At 34.6% G+C, this 22,311-nt stretch overlaps 3 protein-coding genes across 4 annotated transcripts; 2 read left to right on the top strand and 1 right to left on the bottom strand.

Annotated features, from left to right (window-relative positions):
- Positions 1 to 914: 914 nt before the first annotated feature.
- Positions 915 to 3,212, top strand: LOC128155563 (uncharacterized). Its single transcript, XM_052817332.1, has 2 exons — positions 915 to 1,230; positions 2,704 to 3,212. The coding sequence occupies exons 1-2, from the start codon at positions 1,108 to 1,110 to the stop codon at positions 3,073 to 3,075; spliced, it is 495 nt and encodes a 164-aa protein (XP_052673292.1). The 5' UTR covers positions 915 to 1,107; the 3' UTR covers positions 3,076 to 3,212.
- Positions 3,213 to 7,977: 4,765 nt separating this feature from the next.
- Positions 7,978 to 15,587, top strand: LOC128156796 (uncharacterized). Of its 2 annotated transcripts, none has more exons than XM_052819094.1 (2): positions 7,978 to 8,253; positions 13,849 to 15,587. In XM_052819094.1, exon 2 carries the CDS (start codon positions 13,867 to 13,869, stop codon positions 15,319 to 15,321), a length of 1,455 nt encoding a protein of 484 aa, XP_052675054.1. In that variant the 5' UTR covers positions 7,978 to 8,253; positions 13,849 to 13,866; the 3' UTR covers positions 15,322 to 15,587. The 2 variants fall into 2 exon arrangements, with proteins under 2 accessions (XP_052675054.1, XP_052675055.1); XM_052819095.1 differs by lacking the exon at positions 7,978 to 8,253 and adding an exon at positions 8,308 to 8,328.
- Positions 15,588 to 18,259: 2,672 nt separating this feature from the next.
- On the bottom strand, positions 18,260 to 22,303 carry LOC128192267 (serine/threonine-protein phosphatase 6 regulatory ankyrin repeat subunit C-like). Its single transcript, XM_052864832.1, has 6 exons — positions 22,185 to 22,303; positions 20,878 to 21,070; positions 20,023 to 20,184; positions 19,364 to 19,480; positions 19,073 to 19,177; positions 18,260 to 18,786 (listed from the first exon to the last, which is right to left on the bottom strand). The coding sequence occupies exons 1-6, from the start codon at positions 22,218 to 22,220 to the stop codon at positions 18,344 to 18,346; spliced, it is 1,056 nt and encodes a 351-aa protein (XP_052720792.1). The 5' UTR covers positions 22,221 to 22,303; the 3' UTR covers positions 18,260 to 18,343.
- Positions 22,304 to 22,311: the final 8 nt, after the last annotated feature.

Here is a 22,311-nt window from a genome sequence, read left to right as displayed (position 1 = left end):
AATAAAGGGTTTTTTTCAAAGTTTGCCAAGAGTTGTAACACTTTCCCCAGTGGTGTGCCCTGATCAGTATTATATTGGTGCATATTCTTATTTGGATACTCCATTATAACTTTTGGTATAATATTTTTTTTAAATTTCCATTACCTTTGGCACAGTAATAACAAAAAAAAATGATCAATTCAAGACTTATTTTAGGTATGTATACAAGTAGTACATATTTCAATGAAAAAATTAACGACTTGATTAAGACCAAAAAAAGTGTGTACATGGTACATGAGTGGTCGTATGGGAGAACGTGGTGACACCCCCGTCCTCTTTTCAGAAAATCTTGCGACCGCCTATGGTCGAACATATTATCAATACAAAAGTTATGCTAAATTTGAGTTTCAATTGTCTTGTAAAATGTGAACAGGTGTCACTACTGCTGATAATTAATTTCAAGCCTTTTTGTTGTTTGATAAACATCATGAACTTCAAAATGCTGCTTTTATGCAAACTACTACTTGCGTAGATCAACAAGGGGGTGCCATGGGGTGTGGTTCTGGACCTCCCCTCTGATAAAAAAATCATTAAATTCACAATGTCAAATTACCAAAAAAGGCCATGGGCCAACCTCCTCCTTGCAAACAAAATTATCTTTCGGACTGGCGCTTGGAAGAATTGCTAGATCCGCGCATATACTATTTAGATAAGATGGCGTTTCGTTCAGAAATCAATATGCAATATATAAACGTAAACAAAACAAGATATAGCAACCTGAATAATCCCTATACATTTTTACAAATGAGTCATTATAGAAACCTCATCATTACCTTTACCTTTAAACTAAACACGCACAATTAGAAAATAAGTAAGCGGATTTTCAAAATCTTAACACTTCTCAATCGGCTTAAATCTTGTAAGCTTAAATTCGAACACACTCTTTTTCGTTGAATGATAGAAGAGAATGGTTGTTTCGTGTTATGTTATTATTTTCTTTGGATTGTAACATGAACATTGACAGGCACGGATAATTTCTCTTGGGACGATGAGCAAGTTTTTGAGTTCTTGGCAATTAATTAATTAGTTGTGCCGAGTGGAAAATGAATCGAGGAAATTCTGCTTAAAATGTCGGCCATGTCAGAAGCTTCTCTTCCTGTGAGCTGGAGGACAGATTCTGCTTCGGAAACATCCAGATACTCCAGACGCTCTTCCAGAAATGGACAGGGTTCGACTTCCCAGAAATCAATGGTAATAAATACCAATGGCGACCGTAAAGTGTCTGAGATTTAACTAATTTTTAGGATCAGTATATTCGTGTGTACCTATAAATAAAGAAAGTACCAAAACAAGTATATTTGTAAATAATTATTATATGATATATAAAAGACATGAAAGTTCAAACAAGTCTCCATTTTGAAGAAAAACATCCTTTTACTTTTGTATTGATCAAAATAGTTACTTTTTATATAATATTCCATATTTACAGTATGTTATTATTTTAATACATTTTTGTTGATTTTGATGTACTGTCGATCCTGGTTTACAATAATCAGTTTTGTCTTTTATATTCTTTAGTGTTTTATTTCATACAAATCGTTATCAGTGATACTCTGGTAACATAAAATTAACCTTTTTGACCAAGAATGAAGTCAGGGTTTGAGACAAGCCTTATCACGACTAGCAGGTTTAGAATTAACCATAGTGTTAATGAGATTATCTGGACCCTGATTAGTGGGCCTAGTTATGCGCCCTTATAATGACCGGTCTGTGGAGTACTTAGTCAATCGACTGGGTTTAAGTGGCTTTCTGTTTCCTATGTAATACACTTCAACAGATGTTAAGGTTTCTTGTTTGGCCAGAAACATGCTAATGCCATTGTTTAGTGTTGCAAGTCTGTGTCAAATGCTGATTAAATGAAAATTTAATAATGCTACGAAAACGGAAGCTACAAAAGTATATAGGCCTCGTTTTTAATCAACTCACTCTAAAAAGTATAACGAGAGGCGCCAAACGCCATTTTAAAGAAAAGTCTAGTCAAAGTACGAAAAGATACTAACATACACCAATGAATGTTTCAATAACTAGAGTTCCCACCTTAAAGTTTGATACCGGTGTGAAATATACTTGGAACCTTGTTTGTTTTGGTCCATTAACTCACCCGGATGCTGTATTTCACGGCTCTACATGTCAGATATATCAAGTGTAGCCTGCAGAGCTATCGTTGTTTGCAAAATTAACAAGACATCTGTGAGTCAATGCTCACTAGTAATACCCCCTCTATGATGTGAATATACAAAATAGCCAAATTTAAGTCGACATTAAACAAGAAGTTGATTTTGAATTTGTTCAAAAATGAGTCCCACCATATGGCATACCTAAACAAAGATTTTAAAATTTCAAGCATGTGGGTTTTATTGTTCCTGAGAGAAATGCGACACTGATTTGTTACAGACAGACACACAGAAACGCAAGGGTGAAACAGTACATCCTCCTCCCCTTCTGGGTATAATTAAAAGTTACAACTATCACTCCAAAGAAAAATGTAATAGATCTGAAATGCTCGGGGTTTTTTTTATCACTACAATATCGAATTAAAAACCATTTTCCTTAAATTTTCGCATTGGACAAAAGATCTCGAATAACACAGATATATATGTCGTTCGCATACGTGTATACATGTACCTTTGAAATTTTCTGTATAATTTGTCCATTATATTTCAGAATGTTGCCTCTGCAAAACACTCGGGAATGCGACATCCATCTTGGCGGGAACCAAAACCTTTAAAGGCAGCATCCCGTCCTGCGACTGCGCAAGGTGACGTCAACGGACTTCCGCGAAGGAAACCAAATCTAATAAGGTCAAACACAACAATAGAATCTCGGAGAGACAGAGAAGATCAGGGAATAGTGAATCGACTAACTGCCCCAACGCTAGCAGCTAAAATGAAGACCATTGAGTTCAATAAGCGGACGGCCTTTGTTGATAACAATTATTATTCGTGGTCTAACATGGCGGTCTATAAAGACCACCAAAAGATGCTTTATAACGACGGCGGAGGGATTAAGCGGCGAGCGACAATCGGCAAACGGTAGTTGTTCCGCAAATAAAAAAAGGCCAATCGGGTGTGATCAATCAGCATGCAGTATCATTTCAGCTCATGTACATAGAATTGTCAAAACTAGGTCCAAATAAAACACAATGTTTTTAAATAAATGCATATGACTCTTGTCTTTCTGATTTTAAAAAATACGAAGGATAATGGACTTTTCTAGGAAAATTCCAGCTATATTGTACGTGTAATGAATGAACTGTTATAATAACCTCATTCATCAGTGTTTTAAATCTTCAGTGAAAGATTTGCGTCAAGTACATTTTTGTTAACAGTGTAAAATAAGAACAGATTGCTACAGTTGAATTTTGAATCTTTCCATTGATATTGCCATAACTCAACTGGAAGTTTTTTGGCGAACGACCCCCAGATCATCACATAATATTGTGAAATTATTTATTACATGTACTACAAAAATATACAAATTACTTCTCGAGAACGTTCTTAAATGCGCCACTTCATATCTTCCTCTTGCTAGACCTTAGTTCATAGGTGTTATTATACCTGGCACTTTTATTAAGCAATTGCCGAATAATAACCCTATATCAGTAGTGAAGTTTTCATTCTGCAATGTCTATATATCTTGTAATGCAATATTATGGATGCTGTCTGCAGTCTGAATACACTTGATCACTGTGTCAAGACGTCTTAATTCATTCTTTATTGACAGGAATAATTTATAATAATTTATACCAGGAAGATGTGGGTTCCGATTATCTCCCTTGACATTAGGAATTTCTGCCTTAAATCTCAATGATTGATTGGATTTGAACATTTTTGTACAATTATGCAACTGGGATTAGGTGTAATCCGTTCACCTGCTGAATAATTTTAATACAATTACATATAATAGGAACACTGAAGTAGACAACAAATAGACGTCGATAAAATACACATGGCAGTTACAGATGTATGAACAAAATAATAGTATCACGAACCATGAGGATGTTGACTATTTACATCAAAATGATTAACTTGGGGGCGCGGATAAAATATGTCGATAGTATAAGGAGCATGCACGGTTACAAACTTCCCAGAACAAAAATTAAATATTGAATCACATATTCAAAGCAGGATTAAGTTCACAATCTCAATCAAAATTTATCTAGCATATCAAAAACATTTGTAAGAAATACGATTTGAGTGACTTTGTTTTGAAATGACGGAAATCCATAAATAAAGGAGAAAATAGGTAAACCAGTGACAATTCTTAGTATAATTTTAGTATATTACAATATCATCGATCTATATCAGAGACTGTCGATTCAATTCACAGTGTTTCATTTTTAAAATATCGATATCAGAAATGTGTATGCATAGTGTAGAGAGATTTACCGCTATATAGCTGTGTTTACACGGTACACACTTGGACAGACAAGTAGTTAATAATCTCATTCTAATTTATCTTTAGTCGCTAAAACTGTTTTCCCATTGCAATGTCATTTGCTTAAATCTCAATTTATGATAACAAAATAAATTCGCATTAAAAAGGTTTAGATAACGCATAAGATATGAATTTTGTTTTAAGTCGTATTTTCAAAGTTACATATTTCTGCTGTAATCACCCCGGAACTAAGCCTTTAGTTTGTATACGATTCTGAGATAATGTGTAGAAATTCTGTTTGGTGAAACGCCTCTTTTCAGATATATACAATTCATGTATAAAACTTTTAAAACGCATTAGAAATAATAATTTATTCCGGAATAATCTACTTTGCATATGAAAACTTTACAAGCATATATCTTGAACGTTCGACCCCTATTCAATTTTCTAAATTTTGTGATATGCTAGCATTGAATTTTATTTATTCCTCTTTTATTTGTCCAATAAATAACTCCAAAAAATTCAAAAGAGAATTATAAGTAACACCACATGAACCCTGTATTATTATTGGCGTTTTAATCCAACCATAAGATTTCTGCATGAATCGACCTCCTTAGACCGGTGTTAAAATTTAAGGATGCTATACAGTCGAGGCTATTTATAGTTTATTCTACCTCCAAGCAAAGAAGAGTTTGATGATTTTTTTTAAACTATTTATGATGTGGAATAAGATGAAACTGCAATTGATATTTACTAGTCGTTGCTAGTAGTTAAAAATCAATTTTTAATAGTTAATAAACTCAATTTGATAATGATTATTTAGCACTGAAATCATCCAGACACCTAAAGTTCCAATAAGAAAAAGTCGCTTTTTGATGGTTAAGGGTTGTTAGTCCTCTCTTGTCACCGAAAGATACTAGGACCCTGAATATTGAAATCTACAAGTCTCGTTATGATAGCATAGCGGATCCCGTCAATGTTAAGTATGATTGTAAGTGTAGCTTCATTAACAGGGACTGCCAACCGCCGGCTTGTTTTGCCCCTAGGTTTTAGAATATACCAGTATGCCATTAAACTTGAAATAGGGCATAATTTGCTTATTACAAATGGAAATATGGATCTATAAATCAATTGCATGTACGTACATTCTTCCAGATGAAGAAAATATTTCCATACAAAGTAAAGGAGATGAGTGGTAATGTCTATAAAAGCACGGATATAATTCTGAAAAATCAAAATATCAACAAATCTGATAATTTTTTCTAAAATACATGTATTTCAAACTATGTATATATAACATAACTTCGATTTGTTACCCTTAAATATGTTCAATACTTTGAATATGATGATTTAAACAAGAGTATGTGTATCAAAACCTCCAAATAGTGTTATTTTATTATTCTACATCTTCAACTTTATTGCCTATTCTTTTATAGAGTTGGACTAAATAAGATATATTGGTAAACAGCCCGATTTCAATCAACAAATACGTGAAGAGATGACCCACTATACATTAACATATATTTTGTCAAACAATGAAACATTTTAGAAAAATAATACAAGTCCGTAAATTTGTGGCCAAAGTCGCGCATAGCATTGAACACCACGCTTTGTTGTGACTGAAATAGCTCAGAGGTAAGAGCACCAGAAATTAGGTAGCCTTACATAACAAAGCTTTTTAGGTTGTGGTGCGAAACCTATGGAAATATTTTTTCTTGTTTTTTATAAAAGTATTCAAAACTTGACATATCTAGAAATTGTGCTTTTGTAAACTTGTATTATAAAATTATCAATATATATATATATATATATATATATATATATATATATATATATATATATATATATATATATATATATATATATATATACATATAGCGCGCTAGTTTCCCTTCGTCATCGAAAGCAAGTTTTTTGTCTTGCCTAGATGGCCCAGTGGTTAGCGCGGTGGCCGCTCACTGCTAGGAGAATGGGTTCCAGAGGTCGTGAGTTCAAGCCCCGGCCGGGGCGGAGGTGGAGCTCCAAAAAGGTGAATTTCTCTGTGCTTTATGTATATCTTTATCATTCACTATGGGCAGGTATATGTCAATTTGAGAGTTATTGCAATGTTTGTGCTTATTATATTATATATATATATATATATATAATTTAATTGGGAAAAAAATTAATTTGAAATTGTAATATATGTATCATAAATCGTTAACCATGGTAGTAATCTTAAATACACGATGCTAAAAAATTAAGGCTACAAATTTCTACGTAGCGACTAGATTGTGGCATCGTTCAAGATCGTAGCAGTTATATGTTTGGGCATCGTTCAAGATCGTAATGGGTAGGAAAGGGCATCGTTCAAGATCGAAGCGGCTAGGAACGGACATCGTTCAAGATTGTAGCGGATAGGTAAGGGCATGCATCGTTCAAAATCGTAGCAGATAGGTAAGGGCATCGTTCAAAACCGTAGCGGCTATAGGAAAGGATATCGTTCAAGATCGTAGTGGCTAGATAAGGGCATCGTCCAAGATCGTAGCTTCCAGGAAAGGACATCGTTCAAGATCGTAGCGGCTAAGTAAGCGTATCGTTCAAGATCGTAGCGGCTAGGCAAGGGTACCGTTCAAGATCGTAGCTGCTAGATAAGGGTATCGTTCAAGATCGTAGCGGCTAGGTAAGGGTATCGTTCAAGATCGTAGCGGCTAGATAAGGACATCGTTAAAGATCGTAGCGGCCAGAAAAGGGCATCGTTCAAGATCGTAGCGGCTAGGTAAGGGCTACGGAGCCATTACAAGAACGTAGCGCGGGCATATATACCTGTCTGTTTGACGTTTTTGTGAGTTTTGACTTCGTTTGTGGGACAGATTTGTTTATTTGTAAATAGGATTTAAATACGCATTGTATCCCCCATGTAGTGTTCATGATATTTGCCAAGTTAGCGTACTTTAACGAGGACAAAGTTGGCACAGAAGGGACATTTTGACGGGGTACTGATATCACAGAGTTCCACAGTTTTCTAGATGTCGGGTCGTTTGACTGTTTTATCAAAGGTTTCAAACCGGGGCATCGAGATTTACATTTAGCATTTCATATTTTGACAATAAGTGGTTTGAAAATATCAACAAGTATTTAGATTCACGAACTTTTCAGTTAAGTCACAAATTTAACCCTTCAAATTTTGCATTAAATCAATCCAAACCAAGCGATAAATCCAGGAAGGGGGTCGCTACTCTTTTTTCTTTATCCTTCTCGAGTAAAGGACACCATAAATTACTTACTTGATGTGTATATATTACGTATAGAAGAAATTTAATGCTGATCAATGTATTAATATTCAATGTAATAAAGGTCGAATCAATTAGGAAATATTTACGAAAAAGCCGAGTCATTCAGTGATTACAAGATAGGATATATTGATCGGACTAATGACGAATAAACACAAACAAATTCAAACTTCGGACCTTGCTGGGCCGTTAGTAGTTCTTATCATTGCGAGCATAATGCCAAAAACCTACCCCCATTCATCACCCTTACTCTATAAATGGCACGTCGACTCCCCGCTTTTTATCAGAAGTCTGCATTTTTGTCAGAGCATAATCGATGTTTAAATAACCTTTTATCAGCCACTCAGGAACTAATCAACTTGGCTTCATAATGAAGCGGCGAGCTGATTCTGGGGCCATTGTTCCTGCTGTTCGCCTTTAAATCAAGACCAGTTCTAAACTGCGACGGCGGCCCTTTCGTTGGTGTGTGATTGGGATAGCGTTCGTACCTCCACTTATCAGGGAGATTTATAAAGACTCCCGGACACAGTCGCGATTCTGTTGACTCTGGGATTCCTTAAATAAGGTGAGTCAAAATTTAATTTCATTTAAATGATTACTGTATTATTGGGATTCCATTTCGGTTTTATCTATTTGAAAGGTAGGTAAATGTAAGATTTTTCATTTCATAAATATACACTCGTTAATCTATTTGATAGGTATTCTATCAATTTCATTTCACTTTTAAATCTGTTGAAAATATATCAAAACATATTTTTTTAAAAAAAAATTTTCTGTAGTTTACTCAATGTAATAGTAGTTTTTAATAGTTTTTAATGTTAACGCGATGCCGAGTTTTCAGCACTTGTTTTCAAGCATGCCACGATAATGCCAATTATTTGTTGTACATGTACTACTATGTAGACACGCATTGCGTGTTAATTTTTGATACAATGTTAACCTTTATTGAGTACATCCATATTCAATGACCGACGTTTGAAATTGGACGGATATATCAGAATATAGAAAGTATCCTTACTTATCTTGATTTAATAATAAACCAACATTTTCTGAACATCAGGATGATAATCTGAACAAAACTTAATACATGTTATTAGTGTAAATTCTGGACAGCCTTGTTGTATCTACGAGGCAACACATTCACTCTGGCAACAGCGATCAAGATACACTAGAATTCCGCAACAGGCCTTTTGTTGCAAACAATTTTCTATACGTGAGAAAAAATATAATTTCTATTTGACTGAGCATATTTGAATGCGGTGATTTGTTTAACCTGCCGTAGATACAATGCTATGTGCCCCCCCCCCCCCCTTCCATGCTTACGAACCCAGCTCAACATATAACCGTTGTTTGTGCTACTGTCTTTTGACAATATTAACTTAATAAACTCCGAGAAATCGATACAGTCCTTAAAAACCTGTAAGGAGTCTAGTTTATTCCTTTATAATAACCTAATTGTTTTATCAGTGGTCTCAAATTTCGTGCAGAGCAAAATAGTTTCGTACGATGCGCATGCACCATGGAAACCGGGATGCAGTAGTGGTCGGTCATGAAAAAACCCACCAACTTTTTACTTGGAAGAAAAGACTATTGTGCCAAACAGTACTTAGCCCTGATGTGTTAATTTGGTGTTATTCAACTACATAAAACGGCCTTATAATTGATGAATTTTAAATGAAGGACGTTTAAAATTCATTGTCTGTCGGAAGACTGAATAATCAAACGTAAACGCTTTTTATCGACAAAATGAATTTTGAATTAAATAAATTTGAATGAAATACTATACTGTATTAGTATGTTTATAAAATTCAGTTTATCAGGCTATAAACTAAACTTTGAGGAGCTGTCCTTGTTTCCAATATTTTTGTTCGTCTTATAACAAAATAACGTAATGGTTAAGTAAAACGTTATGTAATTACATATTTACATGTAATTTTCACTAGTTTGTGATAATTTCCACAGAGAAAGAACTTCCCCTAATGTTACGCATTGGTGTATATGTCTTAAAAAATAGCTATTCCTCAGTAATTAAAAGAAGATTCAATCTTTGTCTATCAAGTTTAACATCGTCATACAAATTTTAGAAATAAGCCATGTTCACTAGCTGTGATATAAAATTTGCTGAATCTTGACATTGCATTCTTAGTCAAAACATGTATATTAAAACCCACTGACTGGTACTGTCTGAGTCTGTTTTACGTTTTTTGAATCGGACAAAAATTTCCCCATAGGAAAGTCGCTTTTAAATGGGTTTAAATGTCTGCACGGAAAACATATCATCAAACAAAATAAAACATTTTAAAAGAAAGTAAATGAGCATTCAATTATCAATACAGCGGTTGATGCAACCTACAAGAGATGTTTATAGGTTTCCGATACTTTAAATGCTTAAGAATTAAATAAATCTACAATGTTGGGTATATCCATGCCATTTATAGAGTCTGATAAAACCAAAGCCGTGACCAGAATTATGAATTTGTAAAACTGTCAAGGGACAAACAGGGAACATATATGACATATATTGGTGATTCTTTATCAGTGCACTGCAAATTTCAAATGTGAGTATTATGGTAAGGATCAAACGAGTCATTGAAATGGTGATTCGTCTATAAGTCAGGATCATTACTATTCCTTTGACCCTATCTGTTAACAAGTCTAACCTATTGTCAGTAGTTTTGTTTTACCTCTCCTTAGAACTAAATGGTGCATTTGCCTTTTGCTAAACATTGATAGTTTACGATATCAAAAAGTAATTCACGGTACTTTTTTGTATAAATATTGACTAAACGTGTGTTATTTAACGTCACATCGAGACTCTCTCGACCGTAATGACGTCATCGATGCCCTTGCTGGTCTTCTATAATTTTTTACGATATTTTCAATCATCAACGGATAGTGAGCGATTATTACCCTGTCATCACACACGGCAACACGTCGATTTTCGGTTTTTTTTGCACTTTAAACCAATGAATGAAACCTTGTTTACTAACTCATCAAATCATATAGTTAATATTGCACTCTGAACACTTGCTCATAAATTTTTTAACCGATATCTCTAAATACATGTAATTAATTCTTTTTGAAAATTACATTCCTGACTTGAAATTTATATTTTGTACAAAAACAATAAGGATTGGAATAGTAGAAGCTTGTTTTCTCGTTCAGACGGTGTTTTTGTAACTAGAACAATATAGTCTTTTATTTTGTAATGGAACGCATGTTTACGATACATATCTCAATACATGGAATTTGTTTTCATTTGTATGTATACATCATGTAAATAGATTATCTACGATCAAAATCATGGGGAATGATTTAAAGACCCTAATACACGCGTGCATTGACCTTAATCAAACTGCCATCAATGATGGTTATATGATACGAGTATTTCAATACTTTAGCATTATGACGTACGTGTGTATGTAAATATCTTCTAAACTGCAACTCAAATGTTTCATTTCCCAACACTTGTACACAACTGGATGAGTTTAGGAAATAATTTGAATTTAAATTTATTATGCTAAATTTTAGTTTTTCATTAAACTCTGTGCTAATGATATTATAAGATTAATTCAAGCCATGTTGTAAAATGACTGTAAATTTTTAAAGTAATGGTTGTAGACAAAGAACTACTTGTATAAAACCTATTGTTGTGCCCCAAAACGTTCTCTCTCGGTCAAACCTGCAGAATGGGGATGTGTACAACATACCACATCTTCGTTAGCCAAGGGTTTTTGGTCCACTTTGCTCCCCATAAAGCGAAGTGGACCGAAAACCTTTGGCTAGCGAAGATGAACAAACCAATGTTTACAATAGTTTTATTCGAACACATTACGCATATAATACTGTAATAAAATGACCAAGACCTCGCGGTGAGCATTGAATCGTCCATTATCCCAGCATACTTTTAATTTCCGCTCAGTTTCGATTTTTTTTAGACATCTTACGTACTAAGGATGGAATCTGTATTGATAACAATGCAGTCGTTATGGTTTTTCTTTTAACAGATTCTGGCCACGTAAGGGCTTTTTTCGGGTGGGGGGAGGGGGGGGGGGGGAGTCAAATCCGAGGCATGTTACAAGAATTTTTTTTTTCATTTTACAACAAAGAAAAATTATCGTTAGAAATGCTTTTTAAAAAAATAAATCAACATCCACCTTAACCATTTACATTGCACACCTGCTGTACAGTTTTGTGTATGTACAACGTATAGAGAATTCGTTAAAGGTATTTTAAAAGATTTAGAAAATATCGCAAAGAAGATGCAAACATGGCATGTCAAGGAGATTGGAGAGACGATACAGGTGATTCATCAATAATAGGAGAGAAAACCAAACAAGTCGGAGAGCCTACAGTTGCCTTATACTTCTAAAAGTCGTATTGAAATATGTTGTGGGTATTAATAGCGTTTAGATTCATCTTCTTGAAGGTTTTTAGTCAATAATTATGACAGGAATTTCATCAATTACACTTTCGAGGAAATCTAGTCCCAAAAAAACCAAAATTCTTCGGTCTCTTTTTTCAGAAATCAGATTTGATCTTAATATATAGAGAAATGGTCAGAATTATCTCTGTTATGTAAAATGCAAAAGACAAATTTATTTCAGTCGTGATAAAAATTATTGATTTATGTTCAAATTCATCCTTGAAAAGTGCAGAGAAATTATCTTCAATAGCAAGGATGCTCCCCTTTACGTAAAACTTGCGTGTATTTAGTCGATGCATTGACGCAAGATGAGTAAATCCTTATTTAACACATACATATCTAAACAAATACAAAGGTCCGTCGCCTGTTATTGGGGGGTTGTTTGTTTGTGCACAGATTTGGGAGAGGGTCGATGACACTAAAATTGGTCGTTTACGTTTAAAACTGAAACAGGTAATAAACTCACTGCAACACCTTGCCTACCTGTGGATATCAGTTATTTTTTACGAGATTTTACTTCAATTGATTTGGTCCTACGCACAAAAATGTAAAAGCGTCATTTCCTATTAAGTCCGATATCTTCCGAATGATTAGCTGTTATTGAATGTTTCTTATTACGCAAGAATGGATCACACATCTTTTACTCTCGCTTCAAAATTGCCATTACAGCACAACAAAGCTGTCAGATAAACAAAATTGACCCTTTCCATATATGGGTACCGGTACATGCAATTACAAAGCTATCAATTATTTACCAGTAAACAGGATGCTTTTCTTTACGAAGTAGAGCTGTCTTCATATTTTACGTTCAGACACTGGTTTTTATCACCAAATATCGATGCATTGTTGTTTAAATTGATAGAGATCTCGAGGAAGCTGTCCCACTCAGACCCATCAACGTTATGACCAAATAAATCGACATGTGCTCAATTATAATACCTTTGGTTATTGATACTTGCTTTTGAAATTTTATATCAATTTTGGCTTTAACTTTGGGTGTGGAGACAAGGTGCGACCATTTTATTATTAACAGGTGCTATAAAATGATAGAAAATCCTATTTTCATGTTTTGGACGTTATTTTCTGATGAACGACCTGTTCACCATTACCAGGTAGAGCCAGTTACTTGTAAGCTATTCATTTCATTTCTATTCTCAGTTCTTGTATATAGTGCTCAATTGACAATCTAATCTTTCCCATTGCATTATAGACCAGTTGATGTTAGAACAATTTTACATTGAAACACATTCATGCGACACAAGTAAGACACTGAGGTGCGTTTGAATACCGTTACAGGTTTTTTCAACTCAGTTCGCCGCTGTAAGTGTCCTTATTGTGATTTTAGTTCTTATATGCCTGCTAAAACCCTATTCATCTTTCTCTTGTTGAATAATGTCGACAACAGCTGATTAGGAACATGTGCAAATATTTGATTTCTATTTTACTGTGCATGTGTACGAAAGGCTTAGGTTAATAGCTCTTTTGGAGAATTTTCAAATAAAGTCAATTTAGAATTTGAGTCCGTTTTAGAACACGCAAACCTCGAGTATTTAATCATAACTTTTGGTCTGGGAGTTTACTTTGGGTGGCTTAATGTCAAGTGCAGTCAAACCAGACACGGGTTTTCTTTTTTCTGAATAAACTTAGCAAATATGTTTAAGGTTATTCGTTGCAAATAAATCGCAAAAGAATTGTTCCAATATGTGAACTTTTTTGTAATAATCTCTTTTACAGAATTTTGAAGAGGGGGAAATGATATCAATGAAGACCAACAGGGACATGGATATTTACAAGAGACAGTTTCGATCGCAGGAATTTGCTCGTGAGCTCAACAAGCGCGAGCAGCGTCGGCTAGACCAAGAGGTCGGGGGGAGGGGAGGTATCGAGGCCGAGTACAGATTTAATCTGGACAAGGTCAACCAAGAACGCAAGGAAATAGAAAAGGAATTGAACAAAATTCGAGGCGGCGTTCATAAACAACTTGGCCATCATGCTACCCTGTCAAGCGACAAGAAATTTCATCATCCAAAATTCAAAGAATTGGGAATGAAAGACGTCAGCAGTAGGAGTCCAAGACTGCAAAGAAAAGCTCCCCCGGAGAACAACTCACGCGGGAGGGACTCCAGTCCAATGAACGCGGAGATGCTTATTCAGTATCTTCAGAGTTTCAACGAAGCGCATGCGCAAGAACATAATGATCTTCTAGATGGGATCAAAGGTTCAGGTCGCATCAATCAAAATAAATATAATGATCATCCACATGTGCAAATAAATCCATTGATAATATCAGATCAGCCGAAGCCTAGTGAAGCGGAAAACTCAAATGACTTTGAGGAACAGAAGCAATATATACAAACATTAAGTGACAGTCAGTCGCAGGACGTGCCATCTAACGAGCCAACTGGTACGAAGGAGCCCTCTCTACAAATATCCAGAAACGAAAGTGGAGAGATAACTACGGAGATGAGTTCCCCTCGGCACAGTCCCGTCAGACGGATGTCTTTAGACAAGGGCAGGCATATAGTGCCAGGAACCAGTCCTCCGAAACACAGCGCTGTCAGGCGGCTGTCGCTAGACAAAGGGAAGGGTTCCAACGAGGATATTCGTGGTCATCCAACTTCAGCAAGAAAGTCGCCTACAGAGAAAGGGAAATTCCATCATGATGACTTTCATGGTCATCTAACGCATCCAACTTCAGCAAGAAGAGCGTCTATAGAGAAGGGGAAGTTCAATCATGATGCAGTTCATGGTCATTTAACGCATCCAACTTCGGCCAGGAGATTTTCTTTAGACAAAGGGAGAATCCATCATGATGATGCTCGTGGTCACCCAACTTCAGCTAGAAGGTCGTCTATGGAGAAAGGATCACACCATCCTCCCGTGATAGTTAACGAAGAAAAGATTCCTTATTCGCCAGTTGAGGACCCAAAAACTGTGATAGAGATTGAGAATGCTGTAAAAGAACTTGAGATCGAGAGTGTGGAGACGCGAAAGGTGCCAACAGAGGAGGAGCAGCAGAAACCTAGCAAAGTCGCCATCGGTCCGGAGTCGTTCAATCCGGACGGGTCACTGAAGACTATGTACACAGCGCCCCCTTTTGAACAGACGTGGGAGGAGGCGAAAAAGGCTCGCTACATCAGGACCCGCGAGCCGTTAGAAAGGGACAGACAGTTAACGACCAACGAAATATTCGACAAAACCTCATAAACTTTGGAATTTAAGCCTTCTAGATATTCAGGCTAGTCATATGTGATCTATTTTTTATTTCTTTGTTATATTTAAATTTTCATAATGATACAACTTTAACCCATTTTGATTTAATGACTTGACTTCCAAAAACAATGTTATCGGTCTAACCGATCGTTTGATTGGAGGTTACGTGTGTTTTGCATTGGAGTACTTCCATTTTACGTACAAAATATTTTTGTACTTTGTATTGCATTACGTTTTGCCAAGTAAACAAGTTACTATGATGGAATGTGTTTATCATTGAGTATAAATTACAAGTAGGTAAAGACAAACATCATTTTTGTAAACTTTAAAGACAAAAGAGTTCGTGTTTCGTTTGATTTGCAAAATGTAAACATATCGTTTTGATGGATTTACTTGTGCAGACATTGATAAAAAGATTTAAAGCTTTTGTCAAATGTTTGGAATATAATGTGCAGCTTTTATGCGAGGAATTTAAAATTTTACGAAGATGATTTTATACTTGAGGTTAAGTGAAGCCATGGTTGCTATATACTATTGTTGCAAAGAATTTATCGTTTTACTTTTCGATTTATAACAATTCTATGCAAATTAAAATTTGAAGATGTTAAAAAGGAACTTTTATCATTCATCGGGGAAAAATCATTATTTCATATGTGATTAAGAGCAATTTTGTAATTTTGAATGCTACACAGGGTAAAAGATTTACAGATAGATACAGGTTCAACATGCTTTGCACAACAGCGCACTGTATCAATCACCTTGGTTTCGTTCACTTCAAAATATGCGTCCTTTTTTCTAGATAACTACACATATTATTAAGTAGTAAAATATACAACAAAAGTACATTTTGTACAAATGGCAAAGCAGTTATTTTTCATTTGGTGATTAAACATCCTTCAGTTAATGGGTTTTTTTCTGTGGTGTGCAAATTTCATGTTTAGAACCATCGATTCTACGTTATAAGGTAAACACAAAAAAGTGCAAATCAAGCTATTTAGACATCTAATTATATGCTGCATCAGGCATGGATTTCCTAAAAGAAGAAAACATATTTGAACAAAGGATGGATGAAAGATAAAATTCCATAAAGGAAATAAGCATTACCTGGAAATAATTGTCGATCTATATTGGTCCTAAACGTGAATGAATAATATATACCCTTGACATGGTCTTGGACCTTATAAAGGCTTGATTATGTACACGTTTGAAGCAAGATGTTCTAGAGCTGGAAATGAGCTGACGCTAGTAATTCGATGATGAATATACTTACAAGTGCAAGTACACTGTACATAAAGACTAGTCAATTTTTAAAGCAAGTGTATTTGGACAATTCAGTTTTGAATTTTCTGCAAAATCAAATCATTTTTAATTGCAACAAATAAATTCTAAAATTACTCGAATTGTGTTGCGGATCAGAGAAAAATTATCATAACGCGCTAACGCGCGTTATTCAATTTATCTGCTCACCTGACGGCAGTTATTGACACGACGACGTCAAAAATAAATCATTCAATGCATAATATTAGACACTTTTCATCGATCTTTTTTTTCTAAATGCATGAGCGTATACTTTTATGTTACTTGAATTACTTTACAGAAACATGTAGTTTAAAGTGAAACTATGGAAACAATCAACGTTTTTACAAGAAATACAAAGAATATAGGTTCAGTAAAAAAAAAAAAGAAGATATATTCTGATGCAACGCTGCAATATTTGCAGTCCTTTGCGCACGCATCATCTTGAAGTTTTTGTGATGAGCAAGAAAAAATAACTATGATTCTTCTGATGAAACCGTCCCCTAAAACTTTTCAAATAAAAAAAAAAGTTTTATTTATGTAAAAATCACACGCATACCCATTGAAAAAAAACTACATATAAGTCCATACATTGTACATTGTAAACAAGTTACGTTGTGGCAATCAGAAATTAGACTAACTCGCTTTTCGCCAATCAAATCTGAGGCGGTTTAGTATTTGAATTACCGTAAGTACTCTAATAAGCAATCATCAACTGAAATAGTAAATTTGAAAAGTTCTTCCATTAAAACTGTATTATACATGATTGTACGAAATTCGCTTATTTGACCAGGCTAGCTTTAAGTGTTATTGGTCGTTTAAACCTAATTCCTTTTGAGGACAACTGGACTGTTCCAGAGCCTAGTTCTGACCAAAGATGAAGGTCCAAATGTGGGATCCTGGATGTTAAACAGCTTTTTGTAATGTGTTCTCATCATCGTATTTGTATATATTTTGTACCACTTACACATTCGCCAGGCCTAGCTAAATTTATCAGCAGTCTTTGCATTTTTTTTCAAGCAACAATTTTACTTTATTTTATAATTTAAGCCAGTTGATTTCATTAAAATCCCCTTTGAAACATTTAAAAAAAATCCGTTTGTGTTAACTCCTTTCACAAGTACCGGTATTGTACATTTTTATAAAATTCTTCGTTCCCTTTACATAGTTACTGTAAGGGTTATACCGTATGCATGCAAAATAAATGGCCATGAACAATAGCGATTATATTATATTTCTATTTACCCTCTGTTATAGCGACTGATGGGTGAAAACTTAATAATAAAGATTTTAGCTGGTACCCTTGTTTTATACACTTGTCAATACTATTTCATTTGAACCATATTCTTAAAGCTGTGTTTACCAAACATCTGGGATACTGTCTGGGTATGACAATAGAGTCACAAGTTATTAAGATATGTGCATATATCTTGATCTGTAGCCTGTTACAGATATTAACACACAAATTAACAATTTAATATGACAGCAATGTTTTATTTATTCACTTCTGTAAAAAATTTTATATGCATCTCCTCAATAAGTAAGTGCTGGTCAGAATGCATAGAATTTTGTAATAAACAGTAATAAATAGTAGATATATAAAACTGTTTTTAAAAAAAAACATGGAGAAGGCACATAACAATTCTAAAACTGATTTATTTTCAAGTATATTAACATTTTAAATTATCTCTAAAATAATAATAAACTTTAACTTAAAACATTATTCATCTTCCAACAGAACATAATTCTTTAACGTCATGGGCAAGGGAAGATAATCCACTTTGATCAATACCTTTCCTTTTAGCTCTGTTCTCACAGCATTCCTACTCATGAATTTCAGAGTCTGAATCTTATGGGAGATTCTCCTTAAAGACAGAACTAATTGTTGATAATTTTCGTCATCATCTGGTATAATTTCCAAAAGTTTTTTAATAGAGGTAAGGGAGAGCACTGGCTCAAATTCATTCACCAGATGAACATGGTAGGAATCACTGTACAGGTTTAAGACATGTTTTAAAAAGCCTCTGTGCTGGGTGCTTCTGGGATTGAAGTTGGAGCCTGCTTTGACTAGAGTTCTGATGAGTAGTGCAGATTGCTGGCTCTTTGGATTTTTGTGTCTTGGCTGCAATGCTCTTGATATCTCATGACAAAGAGCCATCTTTCCTATAACCAACAATAGTTTGTTAATCCAAAATTGCCCCTCTGAATACATTAAACTCAAGAGTATTCCAACAATTAAGTCTTATTGATCTATATTTACAATGTTTATGCACACAAAAAAAGATGCAACACAAAATATCAGCAATAGGAGTATTTAAAAGGCATTTTTGTTCAGAATCCTTACAATCTCCTGGTATTAATAAACTTTCTTCGTTGAATTTGTTTGTTGTTGTCTATCATTACTAAGATACAAGAAACTTCTATAGCAATTTAATAAAAAATTTTTTACCAATCTTATCTGGGACAGTGGCTGATAGGCCAGCATACAGAAGTTTATAGGCTAGTTCAATCCTAGTGGTCATGTTCAGTCGGGACAAACACAGGCAGTGTAAGGCTGTAACAAACAAACACAGAGTAGTCAATTAAAATGAAATGATTTCTGTTTTATTTGAAACAGACTTTAATTTCATTTCCTTCAGAAACAGAAAAAAAATCAATTTTATTTCCTTTAAAAACTGAAAAATTAAAAATATTTATGCAAAATCTATGTACCTTACAAGTAATGACCTAAGCTACTGACCTGTGTGCCCATCTTGGTCCTGGGCGAAGATGTTGGCATTTCTGTCCAACAAACAATGGACAATGGCTACAGCCTCCTCACAGGAACTAGAACATGCATGCAGCAGGGCAGTTCTTCCTAGGGAAAGTCAGATGCTCAACTTAATCATCAGGCAGTCTCACAATCTTTTTTCAGAAGATCTATGCTATATAATTTATTTACTTGATTAAGTATAGATATACCATTAGGAGTTACCAATAACTTGTACAGGTCCAGTACAATTTCTTGATTTAGCTATATAGCTTCCATTACATGTAGCTTTAATGTGCAATTTTTTCAGTCAAATTTTAGTGCAGTGATACATGTAGTTTTTAATTTTAAACAATTTTGTGTAAAAATGTATATGAAGATTACTCATCAAAGTGTCTTCTTCAGAGACTTTATTTCAAAGCTTTAAAAATTTTGGGTTAATTAATTCAGGACTAATCAATGTCCTTTCAACAGCAACTATTTCCCTTGGCTTTTCCTCAGAAAATAGTTGCAGTCGTGGGGAACAATAAACCTGCCATTGTCTTCATTAAGTAGGTATATATATGTACTATCTTATCATCAGTATTCACATTATCTCAGAATCTATACAATCATTACCAGGACTATTACAGAAAAATATGACTTTATACCAGCATTATCTTCAATGTTTACTGATGCTCCTGCTTCTAACAATACAGTCACCATTTCCATGCTTTTCTCTGCTGCAATATGGAGAGGAGTCTGTCCAAATCTGTCTGTGGCATCTAAGGGCATGTCCATGTAAACTAGAGTCCTCAGCATCTCCATACAGGCTAAATTATATAGTGAATGTCATTCATTTAAATTCTACTTCATTTCAAATATGTTGGAAATGATCGACATAAAACTTAAATTGCAAAGCAGCACACAAAGTTTGTTAAAGGGACAGGGTTGCATTACAAAAGAACTTGGGGCAAAGTCGTAAATATTTTTAGTCTCATTGAATGATCTTTGATGAGCATAATTAAAAAAAAACCCAGTAATCTACAACTACTTTGATTTTTATAAATATATTTCACAGTCATTTGACCAAAAAATTGATTAGTTTGTGATCAATAAGCATTCATGAAGTTGTAATAAGTTCTTTTGTAAAACCCAGTCCTGGTGACTCAAAAAAAAAAAAACTTTGATCATGACAACTGAATTAAGCCAATGACCCCCTTTTGCTAACATCTGTGCCAACAAAAGATATTCATTATAAGTTGTATAATCTTGTTATTAATTGTTGTGAAATAAATAAAGTTCATTTTTTTTAACAGAATTAGTTATTTGTGAAATCCTTTCAAAGTTCTTCTTCTCTCAAATTATTAATTTGTGTTGACTATGTCACTTTAAAAAGATTGAATGTTTAAATTTCAGAGAATTCCTCAATTGATTAATAAAGTTAATACATGTACATACTTTGAAAGCAAATGTGATAACATTGACCTTTTTTGTAAAGTTTACAAACTACAAACTTAGCATACCTTTGCTGCATCCCATTCCAACCACTATATGTAACAGAGTGTCCCCCGTGTCTGTCCTGAAGTTGGGACTCTCTCCCCGATTGACGATAGATTTAAATTTTTCCACATTTTTTGCTCTAACGGATTCTAGTATCTGATATTGTGAGGTGGAAATCTTACACTTGAGACTAAAATCTCGGTCTCTCTGAACTTCCTGCAAAAATCATTTCAAACTGTGTATTTTTAAGTTGTTGACATTCAATTACAAAATATACAGGGATTTTGATATGTGATAATGGATTACAGTACCGGTACTTAGTACTTATTTTTCACTGTAAAAATTAATTGCATAGACATCAAGTTAAAAAAACTGAATTCAGACTTTAATTACCATGCACATATACAATTATTTACACTTGTGAATTCAAGTGTTTAAGAAAATGAATGGTTTTATGTACACAAAAAGATATGCTTTACAATATTGCCTTATATATTCATAATGCACTTTGTTATGGGAGAAAGAATGACGGACCCAGACTTTCTGGCGCCTACATTGGACTGGTTCCTCATTCCTCCCCCTCAAATGATCTATGCCCTAGATTATCTCTCCATGCTTTTTTCTCTGGCAGAGGTAAACCAGTTCCAGGGGTAGGCAACAGGCCAGGTAGGGAAAGCACCAAATGTCACGGGATGAGAGATATTATGACAGACCAGACTGGTGTTTTAACTCAGGACCCTTGAGCGCTCCACCAACTGGCACTGGTCTGACCGTCACATCCCCCTAATGATCTTAGACTTCGAAGATCACCCTAGGCTCTTTTCCATGGCAAGACTTAACCAGTTGGTTCCAGGGATTGGCGCAACACCAAATGTAATGGGATGGGAGAAATAATGATGGACCAGACCAAGATTCGAAAATCGCCCCCCTGAATTTCTTAGTCAGGTGCTCTACCAACTGAACTATTTAGTGCCGGTATTTGAACTGGCCTGACCATCACAACATGTTCATAGAAAACATCTTAATACAGGAAAATTTTCAACAACAATAAACAAGGCAAATGAATAAAAAACATAACAAAGTTATGCTAATTGTTCATAAGGATTGGAGAAATTATTAGAAGACTACATTATGCATAAACATATTTTTTCATTCGTGCTATACATAAAATTCTGATCGTTACATAGAAATAACAAATAATTATGATAAAATATCCTGATTCAGACAGTCAAAATATTTTAGTTTGATCCGACAAAGTAAGACACTATAATAATTATTATGTCTAGGGAAAGTATATGATTGAAATGATCCAGAATAGATGTAGACATACCCTTATTTCTTCGCGAAGATCTCTTAGTTTTGCCATATCCTTGCATGTCTGTGTGGAATTCTGCAAATCGTGTGCTTTTTAACAAAATAATCCGCGTCAATCTGGAGCTTTTTTAAAGCCTTATTCT

Source organism: Crassostrea angulata, chromosome 7 (assembly GCF_025612915.1).
Source record: "Crassostrea angulata isolate pt1a10 chromosome 7, ASM2561291v2, whole genome shotgun sequence".
Taxonomy (NCBI): Eukaryota; Metazoa; Mollusca; class Bivalvia; order Ostreida; family Ostreidae; genus Magallana; species Magallana angulata.
This window is presented reverse-complemented; position numbering and strand designations above follow the sequence as displayed.